The sequence below is a fragment of the Pleurodeles waltl genome, chromosome 4_2 (assembly GCF_031143425.1).
Source record: "Pleurodeles waltl isolate 20211129_DDA chromosome 4_2, aPleWal1.hap1.20221129, whole genome shotgun sequence".
Classification (NCBI taxonomy): domain Eukaryota; kingdom Metazoa; phylum Chordata; class Amphibia; order Caudata; family Salamandridae; genus Pleurodeles; species Pleurodeles waltl.
Genome location: NC_090443.1, coordinates 501,604,244 through 501,620,066, shown reverse-complemented (window position 1 = coordinate 501,620,066; position 15,823 = coordinate 501,604,244). Strand labels below are relative to the sequence as shown.

The 15,823-nt window shown below is 43.3% G+C and overlaps 1 protein-coding gene across 4 annotated transcripts in view; it reads left to right on the top strand.

Moving 5' to 3' along the window:
* The window catches only part of GCDH (glutaryl-CoA dehydrogenase), a 183,147-nt gene that overhangs the window by 36,407 nt on the left and 130,917 nt on the right, over positions 1-15,823 (top strand). For all 4 annotated transcript variants that reach the window (XM_069231970.1, XM_069231968.1, XM_069231969.1 and 1 more), the window contains exon 2: positions 13,526-13,641. In XM_069231970.1, the coding sequence (XP_069088071.1) occupies positions 13,526-13,641 (116 nt within the window). The remainder of the gene's footprint in view (positions 1-13,525; positions 13,642-15,823) is intronic.

The window sequence follows — 15,823 nt, the reverse complement described above, 5'->3', positions numbered from 1 at the left end:
AAGGGGAGTGGAACCTTATTTAGAATGGATATTGAATCCCAGTTAACGACTTTATTTGACTCTTTTTAGATTATACACAGTGAACTTTAAGGTAGTTTTTCCTTTGCAAGGAACCTGGCAACAGGATCATACACGGGTCCCATGTGACAACTCCTCCAAACAATGTACAACTCAGTCTGTGCTGTTTTGCCCACTGTACTCAGCCCCACTGACTTCTTTTTTGGTCCCAGTTTTACTTATTTGGTATCTATTTTTACAGCATAAGAACGGTATGGTGTTGCTACATGCAACAGATATCTGTCATGCAGTCATACATTTTATAAGAATTTCACTGGCACTGATAAATAGGAATTGTTATGAAGATATATGTATTTAAATTTCATGTAGTTCAGTGCAAAATATCATCCTAGATATACTTTTATGAATTGTTTGACTATTGATTTTAAATATTTTAGGTGTTGCATGCTTATATCTATGAATTAATATTATGTATTTACTTTTATGGCATTTGCTGAATGAAGATTGACAGAATGCTGAGGAGACGTTTTATTCCCTTGGATGGGAGTAAATTTACTATGTTCGTAATTGAATTGACCTCTGATAACCCTTCTTTAAATTAATCAGACTGCTGTATACTGACCCCACTGTCAGAGTCAGGAATACTGGGTTTATCTCACGTCCCTTTTATTATCAGCCCTGGTTTTTGTGCCTACTCTGGTGGATCTTTTATCTGGCATGATCAAATAACATCATTGGTAGAATGAGCTTATCTACACAAAGAGGTGCCTGACTGTCATTATATGCAAATCTCCTCTTGTTCATCAAGCACTTTGACGTCAACTTACTGCCAGTAATCCATAAAAGTGTGTGCTTTGGTTTCATGTCAGAGATAAATATTAAATGGGATAAGTTAATATCCATGTTGGCTTGCAACACTAGGTCTTAGGCATCTCTTTTGAGAAAAGTGGGCTCCTGATTCTATATTCGCCTAAGAGCACTCTCAGGAATAACCCTGATTTTCTACCAACCATGGAAAATATAGTACAAAAACACATTTAAAAAACATAATTTAATCCAAGAGGAGCCGCTATTTTGTCACTAAACCTCATATCATTGGAGCATTTCAAGGGTTTAACTCCTAGCAATCCTCTCGATATATTTGTTTACTTCCAACTGAAGAAGCCAAGCAAGATCACTTAAGTTCCCAACAGCCCAGGAAATTACATCATGTCACCCTGGACTCCTCTCCCCACTCAGGACATCTTCAGTGACAGCTGCAACATGGATATGCAACGGGTGCATCACTGGCCAGCTGAAGATGCTCCAAATGCATGCTCATCCGTATTCATCTGTGCATGGACCACACCCAGTGCCAGCAACCCTGGTCCAGTCACCACCTAGCAATACTCTGCAGCACTCCTTAGGTTGCCAGATCCCAGACGCTGGTTCCCCAACTGCTGCCGCAACTCGCACCATGGTAGCAGCATCCACTTGTACCCACTGCAGGTTCTCCAGCAGCCACCCTCCCCACACACACAAATACTAACAATGCCCTCAACACCTCCTCCCAACACACTCACACCACACAAGAACCAACACTTACACTCCCACCAGACACTACACACCAGCGCAAACCCTCACTTTAACTCCCACTGGCATGCACGCTTCTCGACACACGATCACTCAGCAAACACACAACCAAAATATGGGACCTTCTGAGCAGCGACACACTTGGCATCCGCTTCATCACAGAGACATGGCTCAACCGCTCATCGTCTCCTGACATCACTACGGCAATCTCAGTAGACTACAAGATAGCTCAACAGGGCCACCTTCACATGTCAGGAGGAGGACTTTCTATCATTTACAAGGTAAATCTCATTCATGGAACACCTGCTCTTCAAGCTGCAAATCCCCCAAAAAATGAATCCTGAACACAACTCTTACCTACCGACCACCCGGCCCATGAGCCACCTTTGCCAACATAATCACCAACTTTGTTGCTCTGTTCACAATTGAATCCAGAGCCTACATTCTCCTCATTTACCTCAACTTTCTCCTCGAGCACTGAAACTAACCCTGCTCCGTAGCACTCCTCTAAAACTTAAGGAACCATTGACTCCCCCAGCTCCTCGCAGAACCAGTACACCCCGCAAGACACACACTGGACCTCATCTTGACCACAAGCGACAGCATCAAATACAACTCCACAACACAGCTCACACGGACTGACCACTCAATCACCCACTTTCAAATCCACATAACTGAGGTTAATACCCCTACCAGGTTCGGCACTCCAAGCCACAGCAGGGGCAAAATCTCAGAAGCAGACTTGCTCAGCGCCCTGATCAGCCAAGCCCCACAGACAACCTTGACGTGGACATCAAATACTGCCACAACTAGATCAAGAATTGCATGGACTCCCTCAACCCATTAAATAAACCCAATAAACTTAGAAGATCAAAAAAGCATGACAGCTGATACCCAGAAGACCTCGGAGACACCAAACAACACTGTTTACAGCTAGTAAGGAACTGGAGAGCCAGCCACAACACCACCAACAGAACTAACTACGAGGCTGTACTCAGACGCCATCAGCAGCAAATTAGAGACACTAAGAAAAAAAGCACTAGTGGATAGCATGGAAGAGGGCTCCAACAGCTCAAAGGGGATCTCGATTGTCAAGGATTTCACCTCACCCTTAGCCACTGTCAACAACATTGCTGCCTCCCAGCAACTCTGCAACAACCTATCCGTATGCTACCACATCAAAATTGCAAACATCTACAGCAACTTCACGCGCCGACCCCAGAAAACCCATTGCTAACCTACCCACCACCAACCAAGATGGCCACCTGACGAAATGGATAACGCTCATCGGAAATGACTTAGTCGCAATCATGCAGACCATCTGCTCCAGGGCCCCAGTGGAATCATGCCCCCACTGCATCTACTATATGGGAACATCGCCAATCAGCCCAACCCTGACCCACATCATCAACACCTCCGTCACGTCCGCCACCTTCCAAGATGAATGGAAACTTGCAGAAATCAACGTCCCCCTCAAAAAGCCCACAGCTGACCTGAATCAACTGAGCAACATTTGACCCATCTCTCTGCTCCCCTATCCAACCAAAGTGATTGAGAAGGCCGTTAACAAGCAACTCACAACCCACCTCGAAATTCACTATCTTCTAGACAACACACAGTTAGGATTCAGAAAGAACCATAGCACTGAAACAGCACTTATGGCGGCCACCGACTGACATTTGAAACATCCTGGACCAAGGAGAAACATAACCCTCATCCGGCTCGTCCTCTCTGTGGCCTTCAACACTGTCTCCCACAACACCCTTGTCCGAAGACTCCACGAAACTGGCATACAAAGATCCACTCTCAAATTGATCTGTTTTGCCTTAACAGGTGAGAACCGAAAGGGTCAGGCTGTCGCTAAACATATCGTAGACCAAAAAACTGTGATGTGCAGTGTCCCTCAGGGATCGCCCCCCATCCCCACTGTTTTCTACATTTACATGACACTGCTTGCCACATCATCCATAACAAGACATCACCATCATCTCCTACACCGATGACACACCACCCATCCTCGGGTTGAAAGACAAGTCAAACACCATCAGAACCAACTTCCCCAACTGCATGACCATGGTGGCAGACTGGATGCGAACCAACTGCCTGAAGCTCAACTCTGACAAGAAGAAAGTACTAGTCTTTGGCAACAAGACGTCCCAGTGGGATTCCACCTGGTGGCCATTGGAGCTAGGATCAACACCCACAGACCACGTAAGAACTCTAGAGATCATCCTAGCTCAGCATGACGGCTCAGATCAATGCAGTGTACCCCTCTTACATCCACATCTTACACATGCTGAACTAGATCTTCAAATAGTTGCCTGAGAACACCAGATGGGCCGTCACACAAGCACTCATCACAAGCAGGCTGGGCTATGGCAACACCCTCTATGCCAGAATCTCCAGACAACTCTTACACAGACTCCAGACCATTCGGAACGCAGCAGCAAGATTAAGACTCGACCTCCCATGCTACATCCACATCACAAAAACACCTCGGGAAGCTTCGCTGGCTCATCATTTACAACTGCAGCCAATTAAGACATCCCACTCACATATACTTACCATACACAACACAGGACCAGAATACCTGAATTGCTGCACACACTTTCTTCAACCCACCAGACACCTATGCTCTACCTCACTGTCACTTGCACACACTCCAGCATCTGCAAAAGTGCAAAAGCAGAACTGGAGGTTGCTCATTCTCTTACATCGCACAAAAGACATGGAACGACCTCTCTCAACACATCAGTCCCTCCTGCTCAATTCTTGAGTCCTGCAAGAAGCTGAAGACCTGGCTCTTATAAGCACACTACTACACACCTTGCTCAAGCACCTGGATAGCCTCTGGTGATGAATGTGCGATACAAAATAACATAACAGACTGCCGTGAAAGCTGAATACCCTTCCTTTCCAGAAGAACCTAGGGTTCTAGATCTGCTTACCAGATTAATTATGTTGAAAGGCACGAGGGGTTGGGTTGCTGGGTTATATAAACTGGGTTGCTGACAACAGAACAGATGTGATGCTGCCGGTACTGAGAAGATGGGCTGCAGATGTTGATGAACAATGTTTAGAAGGTAAACGGGCATATTGTTGTTAGCCAACTGCTCTTATATCGACTAACTACAGACACAGACCAACACATTTTACGTTTCTACACAGGATATGTATAACTCCCATGAGGTTACAAGGGTTAGACCCCCAACAGCGATCATGGATGTGAGAGTTGTGCACACGCTTGGTTTATGCTTTTGGCACTGTCATGCCTTAGAATTTTAGATGTCTGGGATTTCTAGTCCTGAACGTAGGAGGCTATCAGGGTGGTCTTACTTTTATCCTTGAACAGAAGGGTTTATATCTTTCTGAGGTCACAGGAGAGACGCTTACATACCCACGCTTTTCACTGTCAAGGGCATGCAATGTCTGCATGAAGCACACATTTTGCGAGTTGAGCAACATCACACTAGCATGAACATTCTCAAAGAAACAATGTAATTACATTTCCTAAAGTGCTTGTGGGTATTTATGCTGTATGTCTTGTGGTGTTTTCTATATTTTACGTTCTGTTGCAGCATCATAACCTCAAAAATAGGGGCATACATATATATTCCCTTAGACATCCATAGTCTGTGTATATAACACAATGTGTGGGTCTACTACAAGGTAACTCTTGAACAACAGGACCTTAATTAGAGCCTCCCCCAACACCCTGGTAGATTAGGCAGAGCATCTTAAACCTTAACAAAGGCCCTTGTGGGTTAAGAACTATTTTGAAGGGGTTCTTTAGTTAATTTTAATCACTCTCATCCATCTTTAAAGCCAGTCGACATGCTATACGGGGTCCATGTACGTAGACTCCTTGGCCAAACGACAAAAGATCTCTGGCAAATACCTCCTCTTCCCCCAAGGGACCTATAGGGCATCAAAGTGCCAACCCTACGATGAACTTACAGCAAGCGATTACGTATGCCACCACATTGGTGAGGGATTATTTGCTACTAAACAGCTACGCTGTTCCTGACCCCAAAAAAGGTCTGTTAGTCATAAGAGACATCCAGGACCATCTTGTTTTCGGAACCGTACACCCCATAGCTACTTAGAGAGCTAGAATTAAAATGAGAATTGGCAGGGTTCAGGATGATAATTAAAACTTTTATATGTTGACTTAAAGAAAGCAGCAGGATTTCCATTTCTCAGTCCGCTTTGGCAGAGCTTTAGGTGGCAGATGTCTCAGACAAACGGTACCTTCACATATAGCTCAGTGTCCTTCACATTATAGTGTACATCCTTGCAGTTCTGATTAAAACATTTTGGACTAACGTGTTTAATTTTACTTTGTAGTTGAAAACAATATGTTGGGTTTGACACTGCCGACGTCCATCATGCGTAGCTGCTTCCTGTGTGGGTGATGGCTGATGGTCCCTAAAGAGCTGTTTTCTTACGTCTTTTCTGTAGTGATAAGGAGACATTTTCACTATTGTTGTCCAGGAGTGGTAGGCTGGTGTTGGAACTGCCATTAATAAGGTTGATGTGTTCTTGAGAGGATTTATTATGTTGAGAAGTCACAGATTTTTTTAGTGTCACTGATAAGGGTTTGCATAAGAAAGAGACTTAGAATATCAAATGATAGTGGATATTCAATGACATATTGTGTACAGCTTTGTATCAGTGTATACAATGGAGAATAGACATTTTGCACCATTGCTGCTTGTCGAAAATAGACTATAATAAAGTGCAATTTCCGGAAGAGTACATTTTGTGGAAGGGCAAAAAATACAAAGATAGTTGATTTTGCTGGAACAGTGAGAAGAAATGGATTCAATACTTCAGACTGAGTATGAGACCAAGTCAGCTTTTGCCACCTTTCACTGAGCAAGCAGCAAAAAGGTTACTTCACAGTGTGATTACAGTTTAAAATAAGTTCTCTGAGTGATGGATTGCTTAGTAAGTTTTGGTTTATAAAGTACATTTATTTAGCTGTTGTGATGCTGTGTTATTAATTTCTTTCCTCATTTGATTTGCCTGTCCAATCCACTGTCATTTTGTTCCATATTATTTTCATTAAATCTGAATTAATCAGGTCACCTAAATCAAAATAGAAAAAATAAGAGGTCCACAGTATAAGCAAAAAGAAAAACCATGGATAGATTCAACTGGGATGGTAATACAGTAGGAAAATTGTCTATACAGAAATCATTGTTCTAACAGAATAATCTAGAGTTCCCTGTTAACACCCCCCCATCCCCCCAAATATTTTCCAGATTTCTTGAGCGAGCGGTCTCCCTTTGTTCTAGCTAAAGCCTGTTGCAAACCATATATATGCTGAATGGTTCCCCAACATTCAGTAGCTTGTGGGTAAACAACTGAAACCCAAGATCTGGCAATATAAAGTCTAGCAGAAGTTATGAGTATAAACAAACAACCTCCTTAACCCAATATCATATTCCATACTATAGCCTAACATTATCTCCTTAGATGTAAGCTGGATTTCAGAACCTCTTCACCCCTTCCCAAAACTCCTTAAGGACAGGCATATAACATATGGAGAATGTCAGCAGCTTGACATCCAACAGCTAACTTTATCAGAATTCAGATTTGCGCCCTACCTCATGAAGTTCTCCTGCATATTATATAGCAAGCATATGGTCCTGAATTGGTGCAATTTCAGATGTAAAGAGTGCACCATGCCCTCCACCATCTCCAAGGCCCTATATATTTTTGATTTTGTCACCTCACCAGAGAGCACTTTGCTCCATTTGGTGGGCAGATGGAGGCTATCATCATTCCTATGCTCGCAGAACCCTTGATAAGGCATACTAATTAATGGCTTCCGACTAGTTTTGAGAATGTTTAACAAACATCAGAACCTTCCAGATCAATAGAGCCCTTGCAACCAGCAAGTAAGTAATCCCTCAACTGGAGATATTTAAAGAAATTATGATAAGGAAGGTTGAACGTAGCTTGTAACTCCACAAATGAGTGGAAACCATTCACATCAAAGAGCCGTCCCACTGTCAGCGCTCCGGATCTCACCCAAGCTTTGCAAATAGCATCATGAAACACTCACGGAAACGCCAGGTTATCCCAAAGTAGTGTTTTCTTATGAATTAGCTTTTTGGAGTACGTAGCACAGATTTCTCGCTTGATAGTTACCGTAACCCTAACAAACGTAAATCTTACCAGCTGTTATAATTCGGGGTCTGTAACAGTATATAGAAAAAGCCTATGTTCAGAGCCTAAGGCCAGGTGGTGACCAAGTACTTATGAGTCCGGATCAGCTAAAGTAAGCAAACTATGCAAACGACCAGCAAATATCGCCCAAAAATATAGCTTGAAATCAGGAAACTGCAGCCACCGCCCCCCCTCGCCCAACTACCCCTCTCGCCTCCAGCTGTATGACAGTTCTAGGAAATATATGGCACGCCTTGTCCCCTTGTAAGCCCAAATAAAAGTACTTATGACCCCTTCTAACCTCTTCTGAAAAATACATTTGGGCCTCACAAGGAACTGTCTGAAACAAGTATAAAAACCTGGAGACGACATTCATTTTTATAATATTGCGATGGTTGATGATGTCCAGTAGATTCCTGTTTGTACAGCTATGCCGTTATTTTCAAACTAGATATGGTAAAACAGGGGCAAGCGGAATGCCTAAAACCTTGGCATAGATTTTAGCATCAGCATTATTAAGAGAAATGGGTCAATACAAACACCTCTCTTCTGGATGTTTACCTTTCTTGACAAATACTGTAATTGTAGTCATGTTCCAAGTATCGGGTACTTTGCCTACCTCATCAATAAACTGTAATAGCCATAAGAGTGGGGGTATTATACTGTCCTTAAATGTTTGATAAAACTCCAGCGGAATTGAATCCTCTCCTGCCGCTCTGCCCTAAGGCAAAGCTAAGCTATGAGAGCAACCTCTACTTCCCCAGCAGTGAAATCAGTCTTGTAATATTAACACATGTGATTCCTCCAATTTCCAAAGCTTTCTACCGTGAACATAAGCAATAAGCTCTGCCGAGCATGACATTTGGTGTTGGCTATATAGTTCTGGTAGAATACAGATAACTGCTCCTCAGTAGCTTGATGGAGAGTATGTACCAACCCATCACAGCCTTTGATAAGCTTAATTGAACATCTGACCTTTCTATCTGATATTTGATGAGCCAAAACTCGACCAACCTGTTCTCCATACTCATATTGTAGGGCCTTATTTTTAGGATAACTGGCAGCTACCCTCTCCCTATAGCTTTGACGCAGCTGAGATCATTTTTTGAACATGAAGGACTTGCTCCTCTGGGCTCCCAGATCTAAAAGCCAATACATGAGAGATTTCCAATTGCAAGATTGCCTGAGCAAGCTGGTTGACCCCATTTTACATGTCCCTGTTTAGTGAACATATAAACTGCATTTTGATACTCCTAATGTAAGCTTTCATTGTGTCCCACACCACAAGTGGGGAAGCTAAACCCTCAGTAATTCTGTGAGAGCATTTGCCATAACCTTACAATAATCAGGGTTAGCAAGCAAGTGTCGCAGGAATGAAAACTGGCGCCATCGCCCAGCTAAACCTGTTAAATTATTCAATAGCAATATAGGGTTGTGGTCAGACAATACTTTGGGACATACCTTCATTTCCACATCTCCGGTAAGACCTATCTTGATAAATATCATATCGATCCTAGAGTAGGTCCTATGTGGGTGTGAATAGAAGGTGTAACTCTGTATATTAGGACATAATGTCCTTCAGACATCCACAAGTCCTTGCAACTGGGCCAATTAAAAAATGGATGCCCTAGTCTTAACCATACGAGGGAGAGCAAGGTGATTAGTTGGATCTATTGCGTAATCCATTACACAGTTGAAGTCTCCCATTAATAGTATTTCACTGGGCCAATTGGATAAATCCACATTGTTTACAACATCTCAGGGTCATCTTGATTTGGCCCATATGTGGCACAAATTACCAGGAGGTGGCCAATCGCCCTTTGCCCCTAGCATCGGAGGCAGATTTTCGCAACCAATATAGCCATCCCTCTTATAAGAGTGGTGAGACGTGCTTACAACCAGATTATAGCCCATCTGTTTGAACAAGTGACTATCTTTATAGACGAAGTGTGTCTCTGTTAATGCTATTATGTGTGAGTTATGCATTTTAATCTCCTCCCGTACCACCTGTTTATTGGAGGAGTTCAAGCCAGATACATTCCAGCACATACAATTAAATCTGATCATAATCTACTCATATTACATAATCTCCAGCCTCAAAAAGACTGTCCTAGAAAAAACAATGCGTATGTGCACCTCCTATAATGTCAGTTTAAGTGGCAACCTCTGATTAATCTGAGTAATCTGACTAGTTGCACCCCACTGACCCCCCAACCTGCCTCGTATGGGTATTTTACCCATGTGTGTTAGCCATATGCCCCACCCGAAAACCACACATGGCCTCGGCCAGCACCACCAACCCACCCCCGTGTCTAGCAAGGGTAATCATCCCCACCCTCAGTCTACTGTTGACATTAAACAGCCCTGAGAGACAACCTCCCTGTGCCACCTGGGCACCCACCAACCACCCAGATTGCCCTATAATACATAAACAAAATCAAAAACAAAGCAGCCCTGTGAAGAAAAGGCATAAAAGCCCAGACCTAAAATATTCTTAAATATGCTCAGGACAGCTTCATTCAATACAAGTATTCTGATAGTCCGCATCTTGGTCACTTCAAAGAACCTTTGAAATTACTGAGAGCCAGCATGGCATCTTGTTCCATGAGACATATCTGGGTCTGCCCATTATGGGTTATCTTGAGCCTTGTTAGCTCCTGCAAGAAGAGTTGTGTTCCGACTGCCTTTAGAGGATCAGTCAACTGGCGCAGTCTCCATCGCTTAACCATTGTGGCCTTGCTGAAATCCAAACAGACCAAAATCGACAAAGCATCCACTGCCACTGGTGAATCCTGTCTACCTTTCACATATATTGCCTGCCTCAGCAGATAGTTACCTACATACACTAGGATAGGACGAGGATGTTCTGTACGTGGGATAAAAGAAGTCTTGGCTTTGTCTCGATTTAATGTAGACTGTACACACTTTGGATCTGTGAATCCATGTCCCAGTCCAAAAGTTCAGGGAAGACCTTCCCGAACAGCTGCACTATGTACTGGCAGGGGTTGTCACCCTCCTTTCCTCCTGATATTCCAAACACGTGCACATTGTTCCTCCTCTGGCGATTTTCGAAATCCTCAATTTTAGACTGCACCAAAGTCAGCTGACCTTGAAGATTAATAGATTTTATTCTGGCCGTTTCCACTTCTTCTGTGCCAGCGACTTGTTGATGTAACTCTGCCACTTCTGTTGGAGGAGACGTGACTTTGCTGTTAACCTCTACCATTGACTGCTGGATTACTGCATTATCTGCTCTGATTTATGCGTAGTGCTTCTATGCCTCTGCCCGCTGAGCCTGTAATAACTGCACAATTGCCCGCAGAGATGGCTCTTGAGTTTCATTCACAGCTAATAGGTCATCTGAGCCCTCAAGAGAGGAGCAGGTAGGAGGATGGCTGTCACCAGAGGAATCAAGGCTGATGTGGGAGATAGTCCAGCATCTTTAAATGTCACTGCAGAGGATAATCCTGTTTTCTGCTGTATGTCCCCCCTGGCTGAAGATTGAGCCTCAATATTAGTAGCAGACAAACGAAATATCGAAGTTTTTGCTTTACCAGTGTCACCGCCCAGCCATGTAATAAGTTGCCCTTGTGACTACTGCTGCCATTCTGGTTCTTAACCTGTGTAGCTGGCCACTTGCCTCATTAAATTCCATTTGATGCCACTATCAGCTTTCTAGGGTTGACCCAAACACTTAGCAACTGCTGTCCTTTCATGGATGCCTTATGAAGCCTCGTCCGTAGCCCCTGAATTAATGTTCATAATCAAGTCCGAGTGTGCAGAGTCAACTTTATCAGCATGGACAGTTGTTAAACTCGGCACAAAGATAATAGGTTAAACTTCAGTAATGTCTTGGGCATGCAGCAACAAGTTAGAATCACAGACAGCAGTCAGAGCAGGCCCCCCCCTCGATGTTATAATATCCATTGCACCGCGGCTCCCTCCCGCACCACCTCCATGTATACCTGGAGTACTCACGGTTTTGTCACCCGAGTCCAAAACCGGGGCTGAAGCAAAAGCCAAAGCACAGACTTTGCTGCTGCCACCTCTGAGGGGGTTCGCTGACCTGAGCTGTCCTGAGGCACATGCAGCGGGGAGCTGATACTATGTTGCACTGCGGCCAGCTCCAAGGCACCTGTCTCCATAACATTGTTGCATTCTAGAGGACTGCCAGTAGTGACGAGCGGGGTGAGTGAAGTAATTCTCCTGGTGGGGGCCGCTGCCATTAAAGCACTTGTCAAGGAGACTTCATCTCCAGCAGTGAGGGATTCCCTGGTGCAAGCTTGAAGTAGGCTGTACCAACAGCTGAAGTATTGGGCGCCCGACTTGTGAAGTACAATGGTCCTCTTAGGTCCGCTGCATATGTGGTCTATTGTCTGTAATTCCCGGTCGGTCTGACTAAGGACGAGTCTGTGCTGAGGTCCATCCTCGCGGCCACCTCTGAGTGTGCTGGAACCTGGTCCCATGTTGCCGCCAGACTGCCTCAGCCAGTACCACAGTCCACCGGGCAGAGCCCAGAATGAGCCTGAAGCCGATGCCGGGCCGGAACGCCATCCAGGGCTGATGTGCCGCCAAGTGTACATTTTTAGTTATGCTTGTAAGTCATTTGCCAGGCCGTGCCTGCAACTGTTGGTCACGCCGGGCGCTAGTGATCACAGCTGGGCAGTTTCTCTGCAGTTGGCTCATGTGGGTGAACAGGGGGAGCAGGTCTTCGCTGTGGGATCAGCCCACCATCCTCACCTTGGTCAAGGATCCCACTGTCATTTCTTAGCTGGTTCCTCAATCCTGCCTTGTGATTAAGTTGTCTGACCCTTGTTGTAGGATGACTGAATATCTGAGTAATTTGCACTTAATGGAATATTTGGTTGTGTAGGTGCAAAACTAGAAAATGTCTCACCAGTGTTGATTTTTAAGTCACTCATAACTGCAAGCTAATTCAATTTAATGTAACAGAATGAGTGCCAGCTATTGGGGAATAAGGTGTAAGAGTCAGATCACATGGGGTCTATTTGGCAACAGTGCTTGATGTGAGATACTGCTTGCGAACCTTGGACCTTATCAGTCTATTGTGGGTTGTTGTGCAGTTGTGATTTTATTGACGTCGGGCCAATGGTAACACCAGTAATAATAGGAATGTATGCAGGCACCTCCGAGATAACTTATAATCATTCACTATGTACGTCAGGTGCATGGTTCAAAATAAACTTGAAGTCAAAGTCTGCCTGGAGATTTTAGCTCTTAGTTTTCTTCAAACAAATTTTGGATGAGAAAGGGTAGCTATTTAAGAGTACTTTAGAATAAAAGCTTTTCTTATTTTTCAGATGATGAGGTGGTAAAAAAAGAGAAAAGCGCTCTAAATAGAGTTATGCTGCTGTACCTCAAGCCTATCCTGCAGCAACTTCTAATATGCACGCACAGTTCCCCAAATCACCTCACTTCTAACTGGCAAGAGAAAAGCATTTCCTTTCCCACGTGCAGTGACAGGTGGCTGTTTGTGAAGTTAGTGGCTAAATAGCCTGTCTAGTTTATGTGAGGTCTGAAACAGGTCTGCAGCCTCCGTTATGTTAGTTTCCGCAGAAATGTATGTCCCCTGAGGGGCAACATATGGTTATGTTAGGTCAAGAACAGATATTCTAGGTCAAGAAACAGAGGAGTGCTATTTTTGCAACTACAAACATGGTCACACTAAAAGAAACTTCAGAATTGTTGATACATAATGTGACCAATCCATCTTCCAAAACTTATTTTCCCCTTGCAGGAACGTAAGAAACATGACACTGCCAGTGGCCACATGGAGGTTCCTGAACAGAGCCCGCTGCAGTGGGGTAATGATGGGTTTCACTCGGACTCAAAGCAATGCTACCAGGCAGAAAGGTAAGGCGCATGCGCAGCAGTGTGCCGACAGTTAGTGTTTGTGTTTTCAAGTTGTCTTTCAGCCTCTCTTTTAGTACATTAGCCTCATCTTCTACTTAAGAACGAGTGCTCTCCTGGAAGTTGAGGGGAGGAACAACGAATATGACTCAGCTCCTAATTTTTATGTGTGATCTACAAACAGATTTGTCACACTAACCTGATGTAATAAATCAATACAAAATTACACACAAACTAGGGTTTTGGGTCAGCCCTCTTCATTCACTGATCTGTTCAAATGACATTCACATTTTGCTTCCACCCTAAAACAGTTATCAGCGTTGTCCAGGAGGTTAGCCCATTTCAGCCATTGTCTGCATTGCAATTTGAGTGACAGCATTTAGCTTGATCACAAGTGCAAATCCACCTAAAAATGGTGTGCCTCATTGACAGTGTTGGTCTGCCACCCTCGTGGACTGCTGCTGACTCATTTTTATGTCAAGCCTAGTGCGTGATTGGATTTTTTTTCAAAGAAAGTCAAACCAATAATATTTAAACCGTTGGATAAATACTGTATATTTCAGTAGAAGGTAGGTGGAGTGTTAAGGACTGATACACATGAAACATTTACAATCACATTTTTTCATATTCTGGGTGGCTGTGCATGCGCCCTCCCCCCATAAAAAATCGCCAGGTTTTACCTTTCATTCTCTGTTTCATACTTAAAAATGGAGACCTTTCTTTAAGCTAGAGACCAATATCTTCAAGATATTCTACCAGCCTGACCATTTCTCTATCAGCCTGATATTTATCTTAGGAGTATACAGCGATGCAAAAAGCCAAATCATTTTTAGAGTGTTAGAACGAAGGGTAGTAGAGAAGGAGGTTTAGCACGTTCACCAAGAGTCCGGCTGACATTTCAAATTGACGATTGTTAGATCACAACCCACTTAATTGGCTGGCTTCTTCAGACATAGAATTTGGGTGGCTGAATATACCTCCATAATGTTTTAATATGCTGCTAGCAGCAAGGGCTGATTCTGTGAATAAAACATATACACTGAAGTGGAAAGGATTCTGCATCCGGTTCTGTTGCCATTTCTACTCCAACTAAGTGAAGCAGGATTTTTCTACAATTTAATAATAGTTCATTTAGTAGCCTTATCCAGTATCTTACTACCACCATCTAAACATGCTCTTTTGTCCTCAAGAATAGTAAATTAATTTAAGAAGAGATTAGTCAGACTTTTTCCTTCACTTATCAAATAACTCAAGGCCTCGATGCAGAGCACTGAATTAGGGTCTTTCATCAGAAGTTCTTTTGAACCTCTTTACAGATGTCCAGTTCTGATGCTCTCATGGAAGACTGTTTTCCAGCTGTAATAACCTCTGCAGACGTTCTATAATTACAAGGTTACCTTACCCACCAACCTATGTTTCATTCCAAAAGTTCCTTTGTCATTCCACCTAAAAGAAAAGTTTAACTTGCAGCCTTTTTTCGCTCAACCTTCCGCGACAGAGAAAAGTGCCTCTGCATTCCTTAGACATTAAGCAATGTTTAAAAATTACTTACATTAAACCAGTCCATTCCATAAGTCAAAATATTTTTTTAATAATTTTGTAACAGTTCTGAAAGTTAGACCAACTTTTTGTATAATTTTCTAACCAGACTAAACATCTCCCATTTCAAAGCAGGTCATCTCACACTGAATTGTTTCCTCACTCATGACAAAAGATGTAAGCTCACTTGATGAGAGTCCTGGCAACCTCTGTTGCACTCTTTGCCGGTACCACTTACAGACCTAAGTAAACTTGCAACATGGGGATTTATGAACACCTTCAAGAAGTGCTGTTTCTTGACAGTCCGTTTTAATCAGAGACAGCGGTTGGACAAGTGTTGCTATCCAATCTACTTAATTAAGTTAAGCCTCATTTGCACTTCTGCATTATGCCTAATGAAATGCACTGCTACTTGTAATCTTAATCACATGGCTCAATGAAAGATCTAGTGTTCAAGAAAAATAAAGTTATCTGTAACAACAGTTCATCTCTGGTATCTTTCTTAGATTTACTTGCACCCACCCTACTTCCAGTGCTAACAATATTTCCAGGAGACAAACTACAAAACTTTAACAGTTCTCTGTGTGGATTGTTGGAGTTCTGAGCCCATCTCTCTGACTAGCTGGACTTTGGGACATAAAATGAG